Below are 24,642 nucleotides of genomic sequence, written 5' to 3'. Positions count from 1 at the left end.
CTCCCATGGATGCCACATTGGCCTAACCTTGCAAAGCAGATGGATATGCCCGTTTCCGTGTTTCTCACCGGCAAATCCATCTTGCAAAACTCCTGTCTGAACTGTTTGGGCCTGGTTAGAAAGTAGCAGGACCAATCAGCGATGAGGGGCAGTACTTTCGGGTGCCGCAGAGTCGTGACGTAAACAAACAGCGACAAGAGGCTTGTCGGTAGCCTCGGTAGCGGCTACGTCAGAAGTTTTGTTGCTCTGATTGGCCCGTAAAAATGTGACAGAACGTTTATCCAATCACCCTCCGGGATTTTTTTCAAAGCCTCTGCCCTTTTCCAAACGCTGTGTATGAGAGGTATCAGGTTAACGTTTTCCCAGTCTCTTTCTTATTGTTGAATCATAAACAATGACCTGATCTAAATCAAGCAAAGCCTACAGGTCTTTAGATGTTGTTCTGGGTTCTTCTCTGATCTCCTGGATCAGTCAGTGCGCTTTTGGAGTAGTTTAGGTAGGCTGGCCACTCCTGGGAAGGTTCATTACTGTTCTGAGTTTTCTCGATTTGTGGATAATGGCTCCCACTGTGGTTCCCTGAAGTCCCAAAGCATTAGTTGCTTTGTAACCTTTCCCAGACCGAAAGATGTCAATGCCTTTCCTGAGATTGCAGCATGGTGTTCTGAGATAGTCCTTTCATATTCATCAAGTCTGGTTATTTCATCAAGACTGCCTGTTTACACTTCAGATAACAATTTATATTTTCAGGGTAATTAGTCTTAAAAGCTCAACTGTAAACCTGATCCCACCCATGCGAACATGTTAATGCTCATACATTCATACGTACAGGAACATCATCACTTCTACACGTCAGATTGAAGGGTACTTGAATAAACCCAGCTGGCATGTGTCTTATCTATCCTCAGGCACTGTTCCGTAAATTGTGTGTTAAAGGATGTGTGTTGAGTAAGTCTGACATGTTGAATCTTTTTCTTCGCTGTTATTTTTTAAGCAGGGCGTATTTCTTCCTTGGAAAGCAGTGTAGTGTGTAGGTATCCTAAGCTTACCTTGAGTACATGACATATTTCAACACAAGACCTACGGTATATGTGACTTGACAGGTATCGACAGGTATCAAATGTTCCTAAAGAGAGTGAAGAAAAGGCTGACATGTGTTGATATGTTTCACATTTAGATGTTCTTGTTTTTGTGTTTGCCGTCTGCCCATCGGTCCATCCATCTCAAAAACACTTGGAGCAATTTCTTTTAAACTTTGCCCAACTGTCCATTCTGACTTCAGGATGAGCTGATTAGACGGTAGAGGTCAGAGGTCGGGGTAAATGTGGCTCATATTTATTTCTTGTAGAACGTTTTGAGGGATTGCCATCAAACTTTGCACAAATGTCCACTTTGACTGAAGGATTTCCTGTTTAGGTCCAGATAGTTCAGGGTCAAGTGTTGAGGTCATATGTTCAGTGTTTCCACCAGGATTTTAGGAGACTATGGTGGAGGATCTGGAACCTTCTAGGGGGGTCCAGGGTCATGCTCCCCCAGGAGGGAAATTTTGACATTTTGAAGATAAATCACCATTTATGTGTGTTTCAGAGAAAAATGAAGAGGATTTATCTATGGAAATTTTGTTCTCTTAAAAAAATATTTGTAGTCGTAAAATCAGAGGTGTTATGACTGTAATTTGTTTGGCCAATTACAATTTTAATTTTGTTCCTGGTCTGACTTGACGATAAATATTTTAGAAATGTTCTTTTCTCAAAAAAAATGGTTATTTACATCTAAAGATAACTTTTTACCTTGTCTTTGATACATTTTTTAATTTAATATTCATAATAAAACATCCACTGTCTATAAATGTTTGTTTAAAAATAGTGTAATGAAATGCAGCAGGTCACATGACCATCTCAGATTTTTTTCTAAAAATAATCTCCTCCAGAAAACTGTTTCACAGCCTTATTTTCCTTTATCTTGTTTACTTTAATTTAACAATGTCAGATAGAGATTAGATTTTATGTTTGTTTGCCTCAGTAAGACAAACCCAGCTACTTTTTAACCATTGTGTCTCACCTGGACTTTTTGTCTTAAATGCCTTGTAAGAACATCAACCCTGTGGTTCACAGTCCAGCTCTAAACATCCTTTTCTTCAGTGTAACTTTGACTTTAAGAATATGTGTGCTACAGCAATGTCACTTTAATTTAAAAGGTTATGAGACAAAGGAAAACTAATCAGAAATTACAAATCATGCAGTAAGTATTAATGACTACATTTTTTGCGCAAACTTGTTCCCCCATCTCTTGGGGACTAAAGAATTTTAAAAATGTATTATTCTGTGACAAAAAGTCTTCAAAACATTCAAATTTGACTTTTGAATTGGAGTCCTTATTTAAATTGCAGTGACTCTGAGGTACAAACTACAGCCTCCCTGTGTTTATTTCTCTCTTGTCTGAGTCTTTCAGACTCTTTTTTTCAGTTTTCTAAGTCTGTGCACATGCACTGTTCAGCAGTGTAGCTGGCTAAGTGCAGGAATGATTGAAAAATTGATTATTTATGGATGAAAAAGTGTCCAATATCCCAATATCGTAGCTACCGGTGTGGGTTTGATCTTTCAAGACCCCAGAAAGTCAGCCAAGTACCAGGCTCACGAGAAAATGTTCTGTAACAGCTACAAACACATGGAGAATGTCATTAGAAAGGCACAACCGAGAGCTTTTGGAGGAAAAAACAAGTAAATGCCTTTGATTTATGGTTAAAAAGTTACGAGGTAGTTTACAAAGGCTGTCTGTGGCACGACTCCGAGCTGCTTGTGCCCTAAGGGTTAAATGCTGTGTGAATTTAATTTCTGTTATTTTTACATTCTAGAGAGAAATAATAGTCATTATTAACACTCTGTTTCTCCTTCCTTGTCCATGTAACTCAGGAATCAATTAAGTCATAGAAACAGGGATGTTTACAGCTATAGTCTCTCTATCTGCTGAAAGAATAATGAATTATCTAACAGTTAACTAAAATCAGAGACTGTTTCACTCAGCTAGGACTGAAAATCTTTTACATGACTGCATGTTCCCTTTCTCTGCCTTATTAGTGGGTGCAAAAAGGGTTTAACACGATTTATAACCACGATAAATACTTGAATCACTTCCTGTTTAGTGATACATCAGTGAGTCTTCTTGATCAAAAGCTCAGTGGAATATTAAGTTAGCATTAAGGCAGTGCCCCATATAGCTGAGGTGTGTGAATCTATAATAAACAGATCCTACCTGGATATACTGTGAAAAGGAGCAAGTGCTTCACCTGACATGCCTCAAGGCTTCGTCTCCTGACTATGGCCTTAAAGATAAGGCTTTGGTGCAGCACCATGGTCCAGGTAATGGATGGGAAACCCCGGTGTTCATGCCTTGATTGTTGGCATAACATCTCAATAATGCTATGAGCGATTTTCCTCAAACTTAGCACAAATGCTATTGATTAGATTTTGGGGGGACAAATATGGACACTGCATAAATGCCCACTCTGATTCAAGAGAAAATAGAATATCATGGAGACACAAAACCAAGGTCTACAAAGCAATTTAGCCGTTCTCTTTAGCCCACCACTGCTCTTTCATGGTCTGGCAGTTGCGTACCTTGTGAAGCTATTTAATCACCTCTAACCTGCCGATATAATTTTTCAGTTTGGCCTTGTATGTATCTTTTAAATAATTTATTAAACTGTGCCACACACTTAGCCTCCTTAACCAGTTGTATAGTTTCCCCATTAGTTGGCTGTTTGAAATGTTAAAACACCAAAGGGGTTATGGGTAAAAGCCTTATGTGACATGAGTTCTGATGCTAATGCCTCCATAATCATGTCAAATCATCTGACAATTTCAGCCCCACAGACTCTGTCACACGTGGTCACCATTGGGTTCATATGAGGATAAGTGAAAGCTGCTGGTTAATATGTTTTGATGGCCTTCATGTTGTAAATATCCTCAAGTTATTTTCAGGAGTATGCATCCAACTGGTGCCAAAATAAATTCACATGACCACATCACAGTCACAAGACCAGATAACTTGCACAAAAGGCAAATTAAGCTCAATGGGGGATTTTAGGTCAATGACTAGTCTCTGTATCCAATGTGATTATGAAAAATATTAGATAACAAAAACATTATGATCACACCATTTACCCTACTAAAAGACATCTTTAAAACAGAGGAAGGATTTCGCTTGCTCTAGCTTTTGGCAGTTCATTTAAGGGCAGTTGTGAAACTTTGTGATACACTACAGAGTGTCCTCTATTTGCATATTTGAATGATTAATAATGAATGTGATTGTGGGAAGCAGATGAGTTCAGAAAACAAAGATTAAAATTTTAAACTGGGGAAAAATTTGCTAATTATTGCTGCAAAAAGGCTTAAAATATATGATCAGTATAATAACTGCATAAATGTGCAATCATTGCTGAAATGCATACTGCAAATAAACATGCAGCTATCTCTGCATAATCGAAATACCTGTCATTCCTTTTTGGATAGTTTGACTTTCAGTGACGTATAAGCATGAGACAAAGCTAGTTGGAAACATGGGAAATATGGCTCACTTTCTGTGTTGTGTTGTGAACAAAAAGGCATACTTTTATCAAATTGAATTTAAAATATCTAATTCAATTTTGCTGAAAAACTATTAAATATAAACTGATAAACTGATAAACTTACACAGCAACAGAAGCACATACAGGATTACAAAACCACATTTAATCACATTTTCTGGTCATTTGTGCTGTTTTTGTACACTTAATCTGTGCTAATCAGCATACTTTTTTGTGATGAGCTGTTTTCTTTTCTTTTTTAATTAGAGGGAAAAACTGTGTGCAGTAATGATTAACTGTACATCAATGCCACTCACCACAGCCCTTGCATGCCTAGAGGTCACTGTTGTGGAGAGCTAGTAAAATGCCAGTTTCTTGCATATGCATGGGTTTTGAGGGCCTTGTTGCATATCAGCCTCATTGGTAGATGCTAGTGCATCATCCTATACACTGACTACTAGTCGCAAGCCATGTACATTTATTTTCTCCTCAAACCAAGATGGCCAACAGCCAATCAGGTATGCCAAGTTCCTCTGGAATATCCACAAAAGCCTTGTATTCTAAGATAATAAAAATATATTATAAAGTTACATCAAGAGTCCTGTCAATATTATATTTTCCAAGTATTAGTTTAAGATTGGGAGAAAATTCCAATTATTCATCTGTCTGCTCAATCGGACATCATGCATCACTAGCTAACTACCTGCCACTTTATTTGGTACACCTGTTCGATTGCTTGTTAACACAAATAGCTGATCAGCCAATCACATGGCAGCAACTTAAACTTAATACATTTAGGCATGTAGATGAGATCAAGATGACTAACTGAAGTTCAAACTGAGCATCAGAATGGGGAAGAAAAGGGCATTTAAGTGAGTGATTTTGAATGTGGCATGGTTGTTGGTGCCAGACGGGCTGGTCTGAGAATTTCAGACACTGCTGATCTACTGGGATTTTCACACACAACCTACTCTAGGGTTTACAGAGAATGGGCCGAAAAAGGTAAAATATCCAGTGATTGGTATGTTAAAAATATAGGAAAAAATACTAACTGGAGGTTTCATAGTTCATGAATAAAAGGACTAAGCTACATGAACACCCCAAGTCTCATCCAATGTGATATCTCGACTTGGGTTAAGTCGTTCCAATCAAGTCATCAGTGCACAATGGATTTTGTGAGGCCAGGCAGAAATAGGAACCTATAATATTGAATGGGTTTTGCAGCATGTTGTTAGGATACGCTATAACATTAAAAAACTAAATAAATAAATAAAAATTAATCCAGGTACCACATTCCCCCTGCATGTTGCATTATGCATGCCTAAATCACAGTTTCTGAAAATCATCCATTCTCCTGCTTATTCATTTGTTCATGTAGATTTTTGCTCTTACCAGGGTAAGGAACGTGGAACCAGGGGGAATTTGTCACAGCATCCAGACTGATGTCAGTCCTGGCTGAGAAGCCGTATTCGTTGGACTTTGAAGGAAGGACGTCAAAGATGGTGAGCAGGAAGCAGACCAGCCAGGCTCCACACATCCCGAACAAAGCCTAGAGTTAGACATGAGAGACACAGTGTTACATCCCAGCTGTAATTTAAACACATTTGAAATAGCAAATATAAATCAAAACACGGCTGAAATTCTCAGAGAAAGTCTCAGTGGTGTTTTAAGTAGTGTGTATCTGTGTTTTTATTAGGCCTGTTAATATGAACCTGTTAAAAAATAATAATAACACTAACTTTGATCACAACTTTCTCCCGTAGTTCTCCTGCGCAGATGTTTACGTCCTTAGGGTGAAAAGGTTAAAGGCGGGTCAAACACAGCCGGCACTGATGAGTGAGGAGACAGACCCAGGTTGGCTTCATAGCAAATTTCGTTTGAGAAGGTTGGAATCCTTTGGGATTTCTCCGCGCAGGTTCGAGTTACGCCAACAACAGTGATTTGGAAGTTTGTGTGCACCTGACGGTGGAGGTTTTTTTTCCTGAGAAGCAGACGAGTGGCTCACCAAGGAATTCAGAAAAAATGCCCACACAGCAACAAAGTCATGCCCACATACAGCTAGCCTCTGACCTGTTGGACAGAAATACATCACTCACTCAGATGGGCAAAGACTCACACATAGGCCTTGGTAATCTTTTCCAAATCTTTTATGGTTAGCAACAGCAACAGCCCTTCCAAGTAGTCATGCCCAAAGGTTGCCAGTTCTATTGCTCCATCTGTTCTGTATGGGGCTCACATGCAGAGGGGATGTAGCTCAGTGGTAGAGCGCATGCTTTGCATGTATGAGGCCCCGGGTTCAATCCCCGGCATCTCCACCAATGACCCTGCTGGTGTGTCTCCAGCCCCTGACATGAGTGGGCAGCCGCATATCCTACTGAATTGAGGGCAAGTCTCAGTAACATCCTTCAGCAACACAGGTGCTCTTGCAGAGGTACCTTTGCCTGTCTCTCGGGAATTGCTGCTTTTCTTCCCTGATACCACATATTTTCTTATATTTGGCAACAATGAGTTGCTTTCTACAATGAGTCCAGAAAACATGTCTGCAGTGGTTGTTGTGGCTGAGAGGCTAAGGTGATGGACTAGAAATCCATTGGGGTCTCCCTGCGCAGGTTCGAGTCCTGCCAACAACGTAGAAGTCTTTTGAATTCTCCCAAAAACAAGGTCTCAAACTACAGACACTTTGCAGTTGCAATACATTTCGGTTTCTGCATCAGATGCAGGAAGTAGAGACTTGAATGAACATGTATTGAAATGTGTTGAAGACATCATGAATGTCTGGTAAACAGACTGATGTGGTCCATCAGGATGACTTCTTCAAGCCCCACGATCAGATTGAAGTTGGTGAAGATGGCTCATCAATGCTCTGGACATGGACGCCATGATGAGTACGATCTACGCATGGTTGGATAACCCAGTGAAGTTTAAGAAAACTCATGGCGTTAATAACACCCTGGACATTGAGATTGTCCCAAAGTCTGACACTAAGGAGGAGGAGACACACATCCTTATTGTGGAAGGCTTTCTGCTTTACATCTACGAACCTTTGATCGACGTGCTGAACCAACGTTACTTTATTTCCATCCCGTATGACGAATGCAAAAAGAGGAGGGGCTCTAGGAACTACACGGTGCCAGATCCACCCAGCCTGTTGGATGGCCACGTCTGGCCCATGTATTTGAAACACAAGAACATCAGTTCCTCGTCGCTTCAATTCCTCATGCCAAAGATTGCTTTTCCATTTGTGTCTAACCATGTGCTTATTCTAGCACTGTCTCATAAAGTATCGGTTATTGGTAACTTCATCAAGAGCAGTTTTGTCAGTCCAATCCAAATTCGTAGTTTGTTGCAGAAATAACAAAAGTTTTGTTTATGCAGTGGTAGAGTGTTGATCATAGTTGCCTTGGAAGCAGTTGACCTGGGTTTCATTCCCAGCTACTGAAGCCAGTTTTTCTCAGCCTGAGCGTATAATTGATTTGTGTTCTCCTTTGCAGTGTGTCATTGTCATGGATGTGTTAAGATGGCTGCCTCGCACAGTAGTTTGTGTATGATGCTCGTTGCCATGGTGCTAATCATGGAAATTTAGGCACTGGCCATGGGAGCAGTAGCAGCAGTTACCAAGTGTCTTCATCTGTCATTCTTCCCCCAAGGTACAGTCTTCAATGGTTTGTTTCCAGTGTGTTTAGTGCTCTCACCGGGCGATGGTGGTATAGTGGTGAGCATAGCTGCCTTCCAAGCAGTTGACCCGGGTTCGATTCCCGGCCATCGCAGATGGTGGTGAGCAGAGTATCTAGCAAGCTTGAGAGATTTTCACCCTTTCATGTCAGTGCAACCGTGGCTTGTGCTATACTGGAATTGTTAAGTAGAATTGCAATTTATTGTCTGGCACCTAGCACTCATTTTCCCTTGCTTGCTCAATGACTTTGGAAGAGAAAGAATTCACCACTGCATGGGCTCCCCCCCGAGAGTACTGGCAGATGAAAACTTTGTATGGGTCAAATTGCATACCTCTGGACTCTTGCCCCGTCGTTCTGCTTTGCTGGCTTTCTCTCTGCCAATCTGTCCCATTTCCACAGACCCTAAACTTGTTTTCAATTCCAAGGTGTGTCAGTATCACCTACTTTGCAGCTTGCAGACATTAGGTGCAAAGTACCCAAGACGGGGTAGAGCTCCAGGCCAGGGTTGGTGTTGTCCTGGCCAAATGGTTTAAAAAGCTGCCTAATGGAAGTCTGGATAAAACAAAAGTTGTGTGTACATACTGCAGTGATGAACTAACTGTCTGAAGCACAATGAGTCTAAAGTACCACCTCCGGGCAAAACGCATTTTTGCTAATGGTAGCAAAGACACTCACAACAACATGGGATCAAGCTATAATGTCTCGGATGACCCGTACCACAGAACACCTGTGAGAACTACTGTCACAACTACTGTCATTTTGTACCTGATGTGTTTGTCTGCTGGCAGTTTATATTGCAGTTCATAAATATTATTGCTCAGTGAATAAAAACAATCTGATTTACAAACCACAAACACCATAAACCATTTAAACACCATAGTTGGACTAATTTATCTCAAACAAAAATGCAAGTAAATGGTAGTATTTTAAATGTTAATTTATAGATAATAATATTAATAATACATTCTTTAGTAAAAAGCACTTTCAAAGGGCTAGACATAAGGTTAAAATAATAAAAATAAACACTTGATAACAAGAACTTACTAAAAGAAATTACTAAAACTAAAGAAATGCTGTGATTAATCATGATTAATCACAGCCTAGGGATGTGATTAACTTGATTAATATTTCTAACCAATTGACAGCTCTAGTTTTTATTCCTTTTTTAAGTTTGAAGGTGTAAAGCCTTGGCCCATCATACTGTTCATTCTGCATGCAGGTGCAACGTTCCCCTTAGCAGAACAAACAGGCTGAGTAAAATGACTGTTGTTGGTCTTGTTGATTTGATTGGCTAAGATAAAGTTACGTAATATGGCTGTATGCAGTCATGTGACTATTATGCCATCACTCACCACAGCGGACTGAGAAAGTAGCAGCTCTGACACAAGGCTACAATGCATTTATGTCGATTATTACGTTTTTTTTTTTTTCTTTTTTTTTTTTAGCAAAAATGGCATCATGGTTTTATGCCACTGAGGGCCACATACAGAAATATGAAGGGATGTAGGGGCCATTTTAGGTATTTGAGTATATGACATTGTTTAAGTCAGAAGCAGAATAAAGGAGGAGGTGGGGTGGAGGAGGGTTGCAAGAGCAGCTTGCAGAGAGAGAGCAGCAGAGCCTGGCCAGGCAAGAGCAGTTTGAATAAGGCAGCATGAGGGGGCCAATAGCATGCTTAGGGCAAATCAGCTGGCTGTCAGCTGATTAGAGCTTGCACTAGATCAGCTGATCGGGGCAGAGCTTGACCCTGTAGCCTGCCTGAACTAAAAGCTCTCTTCACTGTCATGACTTTTGCTAATGCTAGTATAACAATGATCAATGCTTCATCTTCATCACTCTACATCACTCTTACTTTTATAATCATTACTAGAACAGTTTCATTTATTCTAGACTAATACTACTTCACTGCTATATTTATCATTGATAAACTGACACTGGTCTTTTTTATAATATATTCATTAACGCTGGTCTATAATCGGCCAAAACGGAGGGCCTCCTACCCTTCTAGAGTAGCGTCTTGACATAACTTCGGTCATGAATTGGCCCTATACATACAAAGATTGACTGATTGATTGAATGATGATGTGATGAGAAAATATAACATAATTCTATAGGAAACAACAGGGTACAGCGCCATACAATACAAGATATGATACGATACATTACAATATGTTACAATACAATACAACACGATGCGCTTTGGTAGAATATGAGAATTGATGTCAGTAAAGAAAGAAGAAGAGGGAGTGGGTTCATATATTTGGTATCACTTGGCAACAAACTATTTTTTCCACTCAACTCAAAAATTCAACCCAAGCCAGGAGCTCAGAAACAGAGCAGGTTAACCAAAAGGCTAGAACCAGTACTGCTGATGTGATGGGCATTGGTTTAATTAATAATGAAGGTGTTGATAACACCCTGGACACCGAGATCATCCCACAGATGGGCGCTAAGGAGGAGGAGACTCACATCCTTATTGTAGACGGTTTTCTGCGTTAAAAACCTTTGATAGACGTGCTGTACCAACGTTACTTTATTTCCATCCCATAAGAAGAATGCAAAAAAGAGGAGGTGCTCTAGGAACCGGTGCCAGATCCACCCAGCCTGTTGGATGGCCACGTCTGGCCCGTGTATTTAAAACACAAATGCATCCATGTCCTTGGATGGGCTTGACTGTAATAAGAGGCCTAACTACATTTACTGGTTTGTACACAACTATAAAAAAGCACTGATTTATGGGACTTTAAAGGCCTTGAGATACATTTCAATGCTTGTTTTGAAGACTGAAAACTTGATCATTTTTATATTCCTCTCTGCATTATTCACAAAGCCATACATGTAAGTTGTTGGGTAAGTCTTCTACAGCAAAGGTGTCTGAAGAGAAACAGCCTTCAGAGTATAAGCTTATTTAGCATGATTTATTTGTAGTGCACTGGTTATCATTCTCTTCACATGTTAGCGCCGTTTTATGACACAGCTCTGGCACATGTGCTCTGTTGTGGAGAGGTTACATGGGAGCAAAAAGTTTCTTTATTTTCATACGTGGGACGGTTTGAGGAAAGCCAAACAGTAGCTCTAGGGCAGAAAAACATGCCAAGAAAATGTTCTTGTATCTACCTGATTATTGTTTTGATCTTATCTACAGAGGATCTAAGAGGAAGATAAATCCATCTAGATCCATAATTGCCACAACCACAGATGTACATCCAGTGTGATTTTATGTGCCGACATGTCATGAATTATAAATTAATCAATGATAAATGGGATTTGGCAGCAGATTGTGTGTTTCTCTTTAGTACATGGGCTCCTTCTAATCTTGTATTTAAGTTACATTCCTTTATGCTAAAACTACAATATTTCATTATTCTGTGGTTTCATTTGATGATAGACTATTAATCCTAATGGAAAGTCAAAACTTAACTGTATTGATTCTGAGATAAAGAGGCCTATTATTTGGGGGGTATGGCAGGTTGTTTGTCTTCTTAGATTTTGCTGGATGCACAAGCTGTGAGTCACTCTGCCATCCATAATACATTCCAAAGATTAAACCCTGAAGTCAAACTGACTCACTGGAGGAGCTTCTGCATTCAGTTTTATGTCTTTCAAACTTTTAACGTGCGTCAGCATTTCTTTAGCATGTGTCACATTCCTCTCTCTCTCCCTTTTAACATTTAGGAAATAATAATTAAATAAAATGCCTGGGAGCATCCAAACATGTCAAACTGACGTCTCTGCTGGCTGCTGCCGTGATTTCCCAGCTTGTGCTGAAGGAAAACAAATACACGGTGTCCTCTTTGTTGAAAAAAAAAGTGTGAAATAGTTTTTGCTTTCTATGTTGCCTCCAAGTGACAGCACAATGCAACACCATACAAAAAAATTTAATACGATACTATATGATAGGGTACGATTCAGAGCTGTAGCATGCCATACCCTACCACATCTAATCCTATTGTACCATATTCAGGCTGTCCCTTTGGATTATTTTATCAATGAATCTATCAATTGTTTGCTTATTAGTCAATTCCTTTATTGATTATTTGGAAGTGAATAATCTGTTTTTTATGTCATTAATGGGGCTAAAAATTTTGCCAATACATTTCAAAAGCGCCTCATTCATATTTATATTTTTTATTCTTCTCTTAACACAAATACTCATGATATGTATGCAAAAACTTGAATGTGTGGACATCTGAGCAGACTTATGAGGTGTGTAAGGTTTTGGTCTCCCACTATAATAAATCCTCTCAGCGCCATGTTTGCAGGATTGCATTTCAAGTATTTCCAAACTTTAGATGAGCCGAAGACAGGATCCTCTCCTCAACAAGCTTGTCTTCAGCAGAGCTAACTCTCTGGCAGGCAGCCATCTTTCTCCTTGCGATGACGCACAGAGGTGTGAATCGACTTATTAATGTCATCTATGATGTAGATTATGTCGCTCCAGCTCTATATCAGATTACATTGTTTTAACAGATAGGAGCCAATGTGATGCAAGCACGATTTGGTGTGATTGGGTACCATACAAAACAACCCGATACTGAATGATAAGATATAATACAATAAGGTACGATACTTTATAATTTCAATTTGATACAATATTAAATAATACAACACAAAAGGGGACGGCACAGCGGCGCAGTGGTTAGTGCTGTTGCCTCACAGCAAGAAGGTTGCTGGTTCACCTCCCGAACAGGGAAGGGCCTTTCTTTGCAGAGTTTGCATGTTCTCCCTGTGCACGCGTGGGTTCTCTCCAGGTACTCCGGCTTCCTCCCATCACCAAAAACATGCTCATTAGGTTAATTGATCACTCTAAATTGGCCGTAGGTGTGAATGTGAGCGCGTCTGGTTGTCTGTCTCTATGTGTCAGCCCTGCAATTGACTGGCGACCAGTCCAGGGTGTACCCCGCCTCTCACCCAGTGACAGCTGGGATAGGCTCCAGCCCACCCCCGACCCAGAACAGAATAAGGGGTATAGAAACTGGATGGATGGACAACACAAAAGGATAAGTACGAAAGGATATACAAATCAGTATGATGCGATGCACCACACAATACGATGCAATATGAGAAGATCAGGGTGCAAATTGTTGCATCTTGCAACTGTCCTTTAAACTATAGCTGGGACACTGTGCACTTTTAGGACTATGCACCTGAATTTTCAGTTGCACAATTAGTTTGCAGTGCATCATTTGAAATGGCTGACCATGGCCTAATTAGCTCTCGACATGGATGAATTTCTGATGTAAACACTCATGAGAAAAGAGCTAAGAGCAGATCCAAAAAAAAAACAGCAGGGCATTTTTTCTGTGTAAACTTTTCTCAGCTGAGCAGCAGACCATCCATGAGAGACAGAGAGAGAGTGACATGTAGAGGAGAAAAATTCGCAACAGGATGAAGTCAGAAAACCCTCAAGATTTTATCATCCACGGACACTAACCTGCATCTGCTGAGAGTCATATGTGATTTCTTGACTTGATTAACTTTTTGTCATGACGAAAAATTGGCAAAATAAAAAGGGAGAGTTAGAGCTGAACATTCCTGTCTGATTGTCTTGATTTGTCTTAAAGCAAAAATCAAATTGTGTCTGCGATCAATAAACAAACAACAATTCATGCTTATCATCAAAAAGAGGGAACTTTCCTACATAAAAGTTAAAGAACAGCCCAGATTGGGCAATAAAAACTGCATGTTTTAGTAGCGACTAAAGCATGCAAACTAACTTCTGGTATTAATAAGCCCAGTCAAAAGTTGTAATCCTTGTGCTGCACTTAATCCGTCCTGATTTCACTCATCAGTGTGAGAAGTCAGCTGTGCCCTACGATCGGACTGCAGAATGACAATTTAAAACTTGAGTTTTGGTTGTGTGTGATAAATGGTTCAACCGCACAGTGAATGCTGAGATTAGACCACCAGAGTAGGAAGCAGTCAGTCTGAGTAGAGGCAAGGATAAATGGTTTCCTACCCTGAGATAAAAATTTATCATTAGTTCAAAGCAATAAGTACAAAAAAATAAATTATTTAACCACCTGAGACCTGAGCTTTTGTTTGGAGAGCATTTTTCATTTTTACCAATGAGTTGGGATGAGTGTGGTCTGATAAGTTCAAACATCACGCTGGGATTTCTTTGAAAAAATTCCTTTAAAAAATCCAAACAAGTTCCCATTTAAAGTAGCTTAATTTTTCTTTTAAATTAATCCTAAAATCATTTAGTGAAGCTTCACAATACAGCTAAAACATTCCAATACCCCCCCACCCCCCAAAAATGCACATAAATTCCTGAACATTTCCAAGTAAATTCCCCAAATGTCAAAGAAAATTCCCCTAAAATTTCAGAGCAATTTCTAAAAAGAATTGCAAATACGTACATCCAAATTTCCAAATAAATTCCCTGAAAATTCCTGAAAATTTTGATGGACGACCTCTACCCTGAAATTCCCAATCCACTTCCCAAAAATGTATAAATGAATATCCCAAATTCCCCTGAAAATTCCATAATTTAATCATTTTTTTCCCTCCAAATCTTACAATGATACTCTCCGAAATACATCAACATCCACTACATTTCCATGAAAATACTTGAAAATTCCCCAAAATGACCAAAAAGGCAATGCATCCCAACATTTCAAGTTAATCACATAAACTTTAATGAAAATTTCAGAAAAAAATCTCAAAAATTCTACGAGCAGAAGTTATGACTTTGTTGTGGGAAGGCAGAATGTAATGTCCTCATATGTGCATGCTGGGTCTTAGGAGGTTAAATACAACATGATACAGTGTTGTTTGGTTTGATACAATATGATGGGATGCAATGCAATGCAAGCATAATATGGTATGATACAACATGATTCAGAATGATATGATTCAGTATGATATTATATGATGCAATAGGATATGATACAATACAAAAAGATAAAAGGCTACAACAATATAAAGCATGAAATGACAGGATAATGTATGAATAGCACAAGTCACAATGAATCTGACCGTTTGGAATCAGATTCAGGCCACTTTTATTTGTGCTTCTAAATCAGATACATATCTGATCTTTTGGAAGTCTACTCCAGTGAGAACAGGCGAACAAAAAGATCAAATCTGAGAAAAGATCAGAATTGAGCATGAAGGCCAGCAGTGTGAAGGCAGCCTAATTGGAACTGGTTAAATCTAGTGTCTGATGAGTTCACAGAGCAGTGTAATTCCAGAAATCTTTTCAAGATTGGAGACCGCTGGTTGAGCAGACCCATTTTTTCTTTATGTCTTGTGTATGAGTATTTAATTTCTGTAGCATAACAAACTACTCTATTTACACTCAAGTACAACTACAACAACCAGTAGAGAGGCAGGAAAACAGCAGAATGTCTGTGGCTAATCAAGTAATATATGCAGTGTGTCAGAGGTTTTACTGTATTATTTTGACTTTCAGCATTGGGCCTGGTTTTGGGCTAGTTTTGGGCTAGTTTTTATCGGCCACTGGGCTAGTTTTGTCACACAGACCTGGCAATCCTGCCCTGAATCATTAGAAAGGTAAACATGAAACACCTCCTAGAACAAGCTTTATCTCCTTGCTTTTGATTGGGAGAATTTTGGCCTTATTGATGGTGTTGAGTATGCTTGGAAGGACTTCTATAATGGTTTAATTGGGATTGTTGATAAGCGCGCTCCTTTAAAAAAAAAAAAAAAAAAAAAAAAAAACAAGGTAAAGGGGGACAAGACCCCCTTGGCTTATTGTTGATTTGTCTAGGCTAAATTAGCCTGGGCTAAAGCCAGGGGCCCTGGCCTGAATGGTTACAGTTTAGAAAACTGGCAATCCTTCACAGTCAAGAATGCTAAAGCTGAGTATTTTCTATCTTTAAAACTCACAAAACTTCATGGTTTATTTTGCAGAAATGACGAAAAAACAGGTAAATGAAAATGCGGTGTTAAGCCCCCAGTTCTTCCCAAGAAGATCAGACATGCATGATTTAAATCACTCCTTACAACACAGTTAGATAGTTTAACTTAAAAAACAAGCTTGATATCAATGACCTAGCACAACCTCTCAATGCAAAATGTATAGACAGAGTAAACAACTTTAGCACGTAAAGCAGCATATGCACCCATTTAATGGTGATTGACAGAGCAGTAAAGGACTGAGCATGTCGGCCTGTCACGGTTTGTTCCTGAGTGAATGTGATGTTGATGGGCGGATGTTAAAAAGAGCATATGTGCTTGACTAAAAACCCGTCCTTGGGTACACAGAGCTTCAAAAACATAAAAACAATTCTGTGTGTGTGTCCATCACCAGAGGCTATCTCTGTTTGACAGATAATTACTGTAATCATAAGGCACTCATAAGTTAGGGGCTTAAAAATGGGGCTCCAAAAATCCCACTAAGGACTCTGACTGGGGTTATGTTTATTCAAGTTGGCCATGAGGCCAGCGGAAACCCCTCAACATAGAGATGAACAAAAGACGACCCGGTCGTTTCATCTCTTCAAACATGTCATGTATCATGTACTACTAGGAATCTGTACCATCATGTCAGGCTTTTTTCATACTAAGATGTCAAAAGCAACATGGTGACTGCAGGTTAGGGATGAATCATGATTTTCAAATATTCCAATAATCAAATTGTCATTACTTTATTTTTTAAAATCTGTGTTCATGCAACTTTGTCTCATCTAAACCCATCATTTTACCAGTGGAGGACTGTCAGGAGCCTGTATTCAAGTATTTCAAATCAGTATTGATGTATTCAGTATGATTTAACAACCAACATCTAAACCCTTTAAATAAAGACTAACTGCTTTTTTGATGTTGGGAAGGATCATACTTTCCAACAAAGCTAAATTTTCTCAGGGTCTGGGTAATGTCATTCAACAAGAGGATGTTTTCTAATGACAGCCAAATTGACCGAACACATCACTCCTCTTTGTGGGTGGGCTTTGTTGTCTTTGACTTTGTGACAGCTTCTGCATGATGTAGGACACCCAAGTCAAAAGCTTGCTTAAAGTTTACATCAAGGCTGCTTTCTGGATTCATTTACAAGGGCTTTTGTATTATTGCCATGGAAATGCTGGATGTTACATGAAAGACTGTGATGTAGTGCTGGAGGCTGTGCTGCTATATGCCATGTTTTCTTCTGCTTACTTGTAACTGACCACAATGATTCTCTCCGCCACTCTGCATGGTGTAAAGTAAACCAACATTTTGGTTTCATGAATGAATTTCACTAACCCTGCATAGCAGATGGATTGGCCAGACTGTCAGACATATCCACCTAGCCAAGCTCCATCCTACAATGTTTGTGCCGGCGCAAAAATGGTTGGGACAAATCAGCATCACTAGAGGAGAATGAGGCAGTAGCTACTAGGGAGTTAACCCTCTAGGCCCTATGCTATTTCTTTACCTTTTTGTCTCACCTGGACTTTTTGCCTTTAAAAGCTTGTAAAACATCAACCCTGTGGTGCACAGTCAAGCTCTAAACATCTGTTTTTTAGGACAACCAGGGCTTTAAGAATATGTGTGCTGCAGCAATGTCACTTGAATTTTAAAAAGGTTATGGGACTTTAAAGACAAAGGAAAAAATCTAAAAAGATTTTTATGCGTTAAACATAGTGAACAGTAATCACTAAATATTAATAATTATTATTATTGTTTTGTCTTTTTTAACAAAAACATGTTTTATCATCTCTCTATAAGTTAAGAAAACATCTTTCATTTCAGTTCAAATTTTTACAAAAAAAAAAAGTCCTTGTGCTTTTGGGAATGTGAGTCATTATTTAAAGCAGTCCTTGTCTGCAGTGACACAGAGGGACACAGAGGGACACATCCTAGCCTCTCTGTGTCTCTTTCTCTCCATTATCAGTCATTCAGGCTCGCTACTCCAGTTTCAAAGTGTTTGCACAGGTGCTGCTCTATAAAACCAACTTGACAACAGAACAGCCTGCCATTGGTTGTCACAGCTAAGTCACAATGCATTGTGGGAAATGAACAGACAATATGGTGACAGTATTAGCTGCTAGCATCAGGGACGAGTGAAAAATTAATTATGAAATGGATAAAACGACAAAAAGACTGGCATGGATTTAATCTTTAAAGACCTATGTTCCAGGCTCTCTAGAACAGTGGTTCTTAACTGATCCAGCCATAGGATCCCCCCACCTGCTGTAATGTGAAGTAGGGACCCAATTTTTTTTATATTTATGAAATTAATTTAATAGAAAGTTTGGACATTTGGACCTTGGAAAGAACACAACAAAAGGCTGAACAAAGAGAATGGCTAACACTTTGGGAGGACATGCATCCAAACATTTCATTTCACTATGTTTTACCATAATAATAAATTTTGGTTGTTTTTTATGTTTTTAAAAGGTGACAAGACATTCACAAATGACATTAAAACTTTTTTGAAAATATTTTCATCCAAGATAACAGGATAAATAAGTGAAAATATCAAAGAAACAATCAAAATGTACTAGTTTTCCTGCAAAATAAAGTATAAGGATCGATGTCTGCCTAGGTCTTCAATATTAGCAATATTTTGCCTATTTTTTTTTCTTCTGTGAAACCTGTTCGCAACCCACTGAAAACAGCCCTGCAACCCATTTTTGGGTCCCGACCACCAGTTAAGAACCAGTGGTCTACACACGTTCTGTAAGAGGTCTGAGGACATGGATAGCGTCATTAGAATAACACAGTGGAGGGCTTTCATGGGGAAAAAAACAATAATTGGCTACAATTTATGGCTCTGAAGTTATTTAAAAGTTGTTTAATCATTTAACGCCAGGCTCAGAAGGTTAGGTTGTACTGTGAGCCGATGGATGCCAGCAGTGAAGCAGTTAACTGGGATGTAGCTATAGCGGCAGTTATATCAAAAATGGGCCATATTTCTATATCAAAACAAGAGCATAGATTATCACTGCATGTGTTTCATGACGGAAAAGATGTTTTTCACTCTTCTAACCAGCTTCAGCATGAGTTTGCAATTGTTACAGGTGGAGTTTAGCTGTACTGTAACAATGGCTGCTGCCACGGTAGTAATTAGCTTGGATGTACCTGTAGAAAAGCGACAGTTTAATCAGATCTTGACCACACAAGAACAGAGCCACATCAAAAGCTTCTCTTAGCAGAGAATTCTGCTTCGGCATGGGTTTTAGCCACTGACAAGCACCGCAGTTCAAACACTATGGTAGTACTAGCCTGTATAGCTCAGGTTAGCACTGGAGCTATTTTAACTCTGATTGGCATGCCATGTATGTGACAGACAGAACATTCGTCCAATCACCTTCTGAGAATTTTTTGAAGAATCCCATCCCTTCCAAACACTTTGAATGGGAGGTTTCCCAGATAAATGTGAAATTGAAACAGTCTCCCGGGCACGTCTGGTTAGATTCCACACAAGTGAGAAAACCTGTTAAAAGTGATCCACCTGGTTTCCATTGCAAGCGGTCCCTGAATGCTTAGAGAGATGCTTGCAGCATGAACCGTGAAGGTCACTATAAACAGATTTTCTCCCTTGCTATGTGAAATTCATCCATGAAACCAAAGCATCAGTTTATTGTTTTGTTGTTTTGAACAGATTAATGAACAGAGTCCACAATTCAAAACAGGAAAGAGCAAGGTGGGCGGCACTGAACAGTGGGTCTCTGCTCATCATCTTTAACAACTGTTTGGACTGACTGGAGAGAGAATTTGAATATTGCAAAAGAATTATATAATTTATGATTTTTAATATTATTATTTTATTAAGATTTCTTTTTGTTTGTTTGTTTGTTTTATTTAAATTACTCAACAATATTTTTGAAATTATATTTTATTAACTTTTTAATGTTTCTTACCTTTCACTCATCCCTAATTTTATGGCTTTGCCCTTTAATTCTTGTCTTTAATAATCTGCTTCTTTGTTTTTTTGTTTTTTTGTTTTGTTTATTAAATTCTAATTATGTGCATTAATTTATCAATCTTTAACATTTCATCTGCCAATCATTTTTTGTTCTTTTGCAAAGCACTTTGAATAATTAGATTTGTCTTAAAAGTGCTATATCAATAAAGTTTGATTGATTGATTAAAGATCTGGGACCATTTGTGAGAAAACAAGCCACTTGCAATAAATCAATTTTTTTTAGACTAATTGCCACAGACGTTGAATATTACTTTACCCTGAAATGACCTGTAATCTTTTATTTCTATCATAACTCTCTCAAACATACAGTCATATTTATGATAACTGCTCTGCCCTCTGTGTCTTTGTGTTTGTCTCAAAGGACCAGACGATATGTGCAGCAATTGGTTTACTTTTTAAAACAAGGATAAACTAAATTTATCAGAGTTGACTTTATTGTCTTTTTCTACATAGAAAGCCATTTATGTCCAAGTCTATTTAGAAACACAAAGCAGAGTCAGATATAATGTTGGCAGGCTCAGTTGGTAAAGCATAATCTTTTAGTGCACAAAGATTTGGCAACCAGGAATATACGGTGCTGAAATATGGCGACTACTGCAAAGAAAGTTTTAGACTTGAGACACTTGACTTCAAACACAGTGTATGGTTAACTCAAGATCAAGATTATGGGTTGGGATGGAACAGAGTGAGTGCCCAGGTATGCCTCAGACAGTCCCATTTCTGAATCAAGAGAAATGGAGAATTAATCAAATCAATAATGTATGGATAAAAAACACACTTAAAACTTAAGAAAACATCTAAAGTTAGAAAGGAGTTAAGAGTCCCCACCTACATATCAAGAGTAATTAAGATTGAATACAATAATGAATTCCTCCCACCTCATCTAGAAACAGGATTTAAAAAGTGGGAAGAAAAGTGTGTGATTGTCTTTGGTCAGGTATTTGAAGGAGAGCTTATGTCCTTTGAACAACTTAAAAACAAATAAAATCTTCCTTACTTACAACTTAAACACTATTTACAGACAAACTGTTATTAAGGAGGAATTAAGGAGACAATAAGGAGAAATGGGAACAAGAGAGGAACACTATAATTGTGGATGAAGATTGGATTAGTTCATATATAGAAGGACACAAAATAAGAAACAGCCCTACTTGAAATGAAGTTGAATAGAAAGTTAAGATGAGTGTTTTAAGACTCCTCTGGTCAATTCTAAATTTGGTAACTCCTCCAGTCTATGCTGGAGGGTCTGTGGCCTGATAGGATACCACACCCATATCTTCTGGGATTGTCCTAAAATACAAGATTTTGGAAAAGAAATTAAAAATTTTTAGATATAGAATAACCCCTAGAACCATCTTACTTTATAGTAGAATTCCCACCAAAAATATAGAAGAATAAGATTCCAGTGTTAAGAGTGCTACTTCTTAGTGCCAAAAAGTACTGAAGAAGAAAGAAACCACTGCTGTACTCAGTGACAGACACTGAATGGGTAGACCAAGGAAAACAGCAGCAGTTCATGACAGAAACATTGTGATAGCTGTAAAGCAAGACCCTTAAACAACTGTTAGTGACATCAGCAACAACATACAGAGGGCAGAAGTGAAAGTATGCATAAATATTCCCACCCTTCAAGTCAGAATTTAGTAGAGTCACATTTGACTGCAATCACAGCACTGAGTCTGCCACAAATTCCCTATTGGATTGATGTCTGGGTTTCAACTCAGCCTCTCCAGAACATTCACCTTGTTGTCTTTCTATGTAGCTTTCCCAGCATGCTTCGGGCCATTGTCTTGCTGTAAAATAATACTTCTCCAAAGCTGTAGTTCCACAGTAGAGTAGAGAATGATTGTGCTACAGGATTTTCTTATGTGTTGCCGCATTCATTTTATCCTCTAAATTTTCAAGACTTTCAGTGCCAGCTGCTGAGAAGCATCCCCACAGCATGATGCTGCCACTACTGTGCTTCACAGTGGGGATGGTGTATTTGTGGTGATGTATAGTGTCTACTATACAACTTTATTTAGGTCTCATCAGACCTAAGAATTTTCCATCCCCTGACTTATTCTCTTATAAACTTTTTTCTGCGTTGCTTGGAGTGTTCTTCTGCTTCATGGTGTAATGGTAGCCAGGGATACTGATTAACTAGTGGCAGGTGTCTTTATACTACAATCACTTAAGACAAACTCACTGCACTCAGGTGATCCCCATTTCAGTAATTGTGAGACTACTAGCACCAATTGGCTGGACCTCAGTTTGATTAGGTCAGTCACTTTATTAAAAGGGGGGGAATTTTTATTTACTTGGCCTTACTGGGTAAAATCTGTTTTCTCTTTGACATTAAAGAGTTTCTTTCAAAATAAAAAAAGCCAAATTATTTTGACCATTATTTCTTCTTGTTGTTATTATTATGCTGTTAATAAGCGTGCCAGTGTGACATTCGATATCTGTAGATTTGACTAAGTAGTGACTCTGTTTATGTTCTTTTTTGGTAGAAAAAATACCCAGATATAAAGTGCGTATTGCGGTTCAGCATAAAAAAAAAAAAAATCCCAGAAATCACTGAGTTGTGGTTTTTCTTCCAAATTAGTTCCGTGATTGTTTTCCACTTCAAGCACTGTGTGTTTTATTTAAGTGTCTTGTAAAAGTAGTGCAGGTGCGCTGGTCCACACATGTTTCTCAGCTGAGCAGCAGATGATCCATGAAGGACAGAGAGAGCTACATGAGAAGGATTTAGTGGCCCTTAAAAGATTTTTAGGTCTCCAAAAGTCTGGTTTGAACAGTTTACCCTTCTTCTAGACAAATCTGTCTAGAAGACCCTATAAAGTAAAAATAAATCTGTTTTTAAGTTTGTTGAAAAAAAGATCACTGTGTTATGAACCCCCAGGTCAAATTTCAGTCAATAAAACATCTCATAAAACATTATAAAATTGAGCTTCAAAGTCATGAAAAATGAGGCAGTAAAATCTGCTCCAGGACGGTGTGGGTGTGTCTGTTGAATGAACTGAAGCCACGCCCACTCAGGAGAAACATGATTCCCTTAGATTTAAAAAATGCTACAATCTGAATTGAGGAAAGCACTCGCACTATTAGCCTGCCTCTTGACCTTTTGTTGACCTTAGAAGATGCTTTAAATGATCCATAGACCACTGTGGCTGATAGATTTGGCAAGTTTACCTCACAATGAACACAAAAAGCCCAGCCAAAATTGCACAGGCCCATCCCTCTACATTTCCAAATGCACCAACATTTACAAGCACTTCTTTATTGTCATTTTATCAACATGGACATTTTTGTTTCAGTCAGTTCTGTCCTTAGCATGTGGTTTCTGAGAGTGGTTTGATTAGGAAAATTGTCTGTTCTTAGAAGCAATTCGCTCTGCCATTTGGTGACATAAAAGCAGCCTGTAACCCATTTTCCAAAGTTTATGAAAGGTTGGTTTGAATCAGTTCAGTATCTGTTATTTGGATTATCAATAGAACCAAAGCATTAAACTGAAACACAGATGTTCAGTTTTGGTTTTAACTGCATGAGAGTGAAAAATGTCGAAATGTCACAAATGTATTGGCAACTTGTCAGTGCAGGAGCATTGTTTTTGCATTTATAATGCAGTCACATTAGCTGGTATTTGGATGTTAATAAAAGGGCGAGCACTATGATTTCATAGATATGCTCTGTATTGTACGAACACCAAAGACTTGTTTTTCGGCTCCTCAGTCGTACCTGTCTGCGTGAGTAGGATTTCCTCTTCCAGGCCCACCCTGACTGAAGGATGTTACCCACTGTGAAAACCCTTTATCTCTAACAAAACTGTTTCCCATACACTCTGATATCACAAATCAAGTGTGACTACAGAGTTCCTGTGCACATTTTTTTTTACCATTATGTAAAATGAAAGCAGATGAATCTGCACAGGCATGAGAAAACACCTGAAAGATGCATGCACAATGTCATATTTGTATCTTACTGAAAACGCTCACATCTACGAAAGAGGATAAGGGACACTGACAAAAAAAACTTTTTGAGATACAAATGTTTTGTTTCTGCTTGTCAGAAAAAAGTCAGAAATCTGAGTTTAAAGACAGATATCTGTCTGACCATAATCTCAGAATTCTGACTTTAATCTCAGAATTCCTGACTTTAAACGCAGCATTCTGACTTTAATCTAAGAATTCTGACTTTAATCTAAGAATTCCAGACTTTAAACTCAGAATTCTGACTTTAATCTAGGAATTCCAGACTTTAAACTCAGAATTCTGACTTTAATCTCAGAATTCTGACTTTAATCTAAGAATTCCAGACTTTAAACTCAGAATTCTAACTTTAATCTAGGAATTCCAGACTTTAAACTCAGAATTCTGACTTTAATCTCAGAATTCTGACTTTAATCTAGGAATTCCAGACTTTAAACTCAGAATTCTGACTTTAATCTCAGAATTCTGACTTTAATCTCAAAATTTGACTTTAATCTTAAAATTCTCACTTTAATCTTAGAATTCTGACTTTAATCTCAGAATTCCTGACTTTAAATT

General features: G+C 38.5%; 2 protein-coding genes and 3 non-coding genes across 5 annotated transcripts in view; 4 read left to right on the top strand and 1 right to left on the bottom strand.

Moving 5' to 3' along the window:
* si:dkey-106n21.1 (solute carrier family 23 member 2) overlaps positions 1 to 24,642 on the bottom strand; it is a 119,710-nt gene that overhangs the window by 34,991 nt on the left and 60,077 nt on the right. The window contains exon 7 of the mRNA XM_041796050.1: positions 5,954 to 6,110. Within this exon, the coding sequence (XP_041651984.1) occupies positions 5,954 to 6,110 (157 nt within the window). The remainder of the gene's footprint in view (positions 1 to 5,953; positions 6,111 to 24,642) is intronic.
* On the top strand, positions 6,805 to 6,876 carry trnaa-ugc. The gene has a single exon. It is a non-coding gene; the product is annotated as a tRNA-Ala (tRNA).
* On the top strand, positions 7,110 to 7,191 carry trnas-aga. The gene has a single exon. It is a non-coding gene; the product is annotated as a tRNA-Ser (tRNA).
* Positions 7,416 to 7,916, top strand: LOC121514949 (nicotinamide riboside kinase 2-like). Its single transcript, XM_041795411.1, has one exon. It carries the CDS (start codon positions 7,431 to 7,433, stop codon positions 7,914 to 7,916), a length of 486 nt encoding a protein of 161 aa, XP_041651345.1. The 5' UTR covers positions 7,416 to 7,430.
* On the top strand, positions 8,257 to 8,328 carry trnag-ucc. Its single transcript has one exon. It is a non-coding gene; the product is annotated as a tRNA-Gly (tRNA).

This window comes from Cheilinus undulatus, linkage group 9, assembly GCF_018320785.1.
Source record: "Cheilinus undulatus linkage group 9, ASM1832078v1, whole genome shotgun sequence".
NCBI classification, from domain to species: Eukaryota; Metazoa; Chordata; class Actinopteri; order Labriformes; family Labridae; genus Cheilinus; species Cheilinus undulatus.
Note: the sequence above shows the minus strand (reverse complement) of the source record. Positions and strands in the feature narration are given on the sequence as shown.

Coding starts and splice junctions, on each gene's coding strand:
- LOC121514949 (XM_041795411.1), top strand. CDS start 7,431: ATGGACGCCATGATGAGTACGATCTACGCATGGTTGGATAACCCAGTG.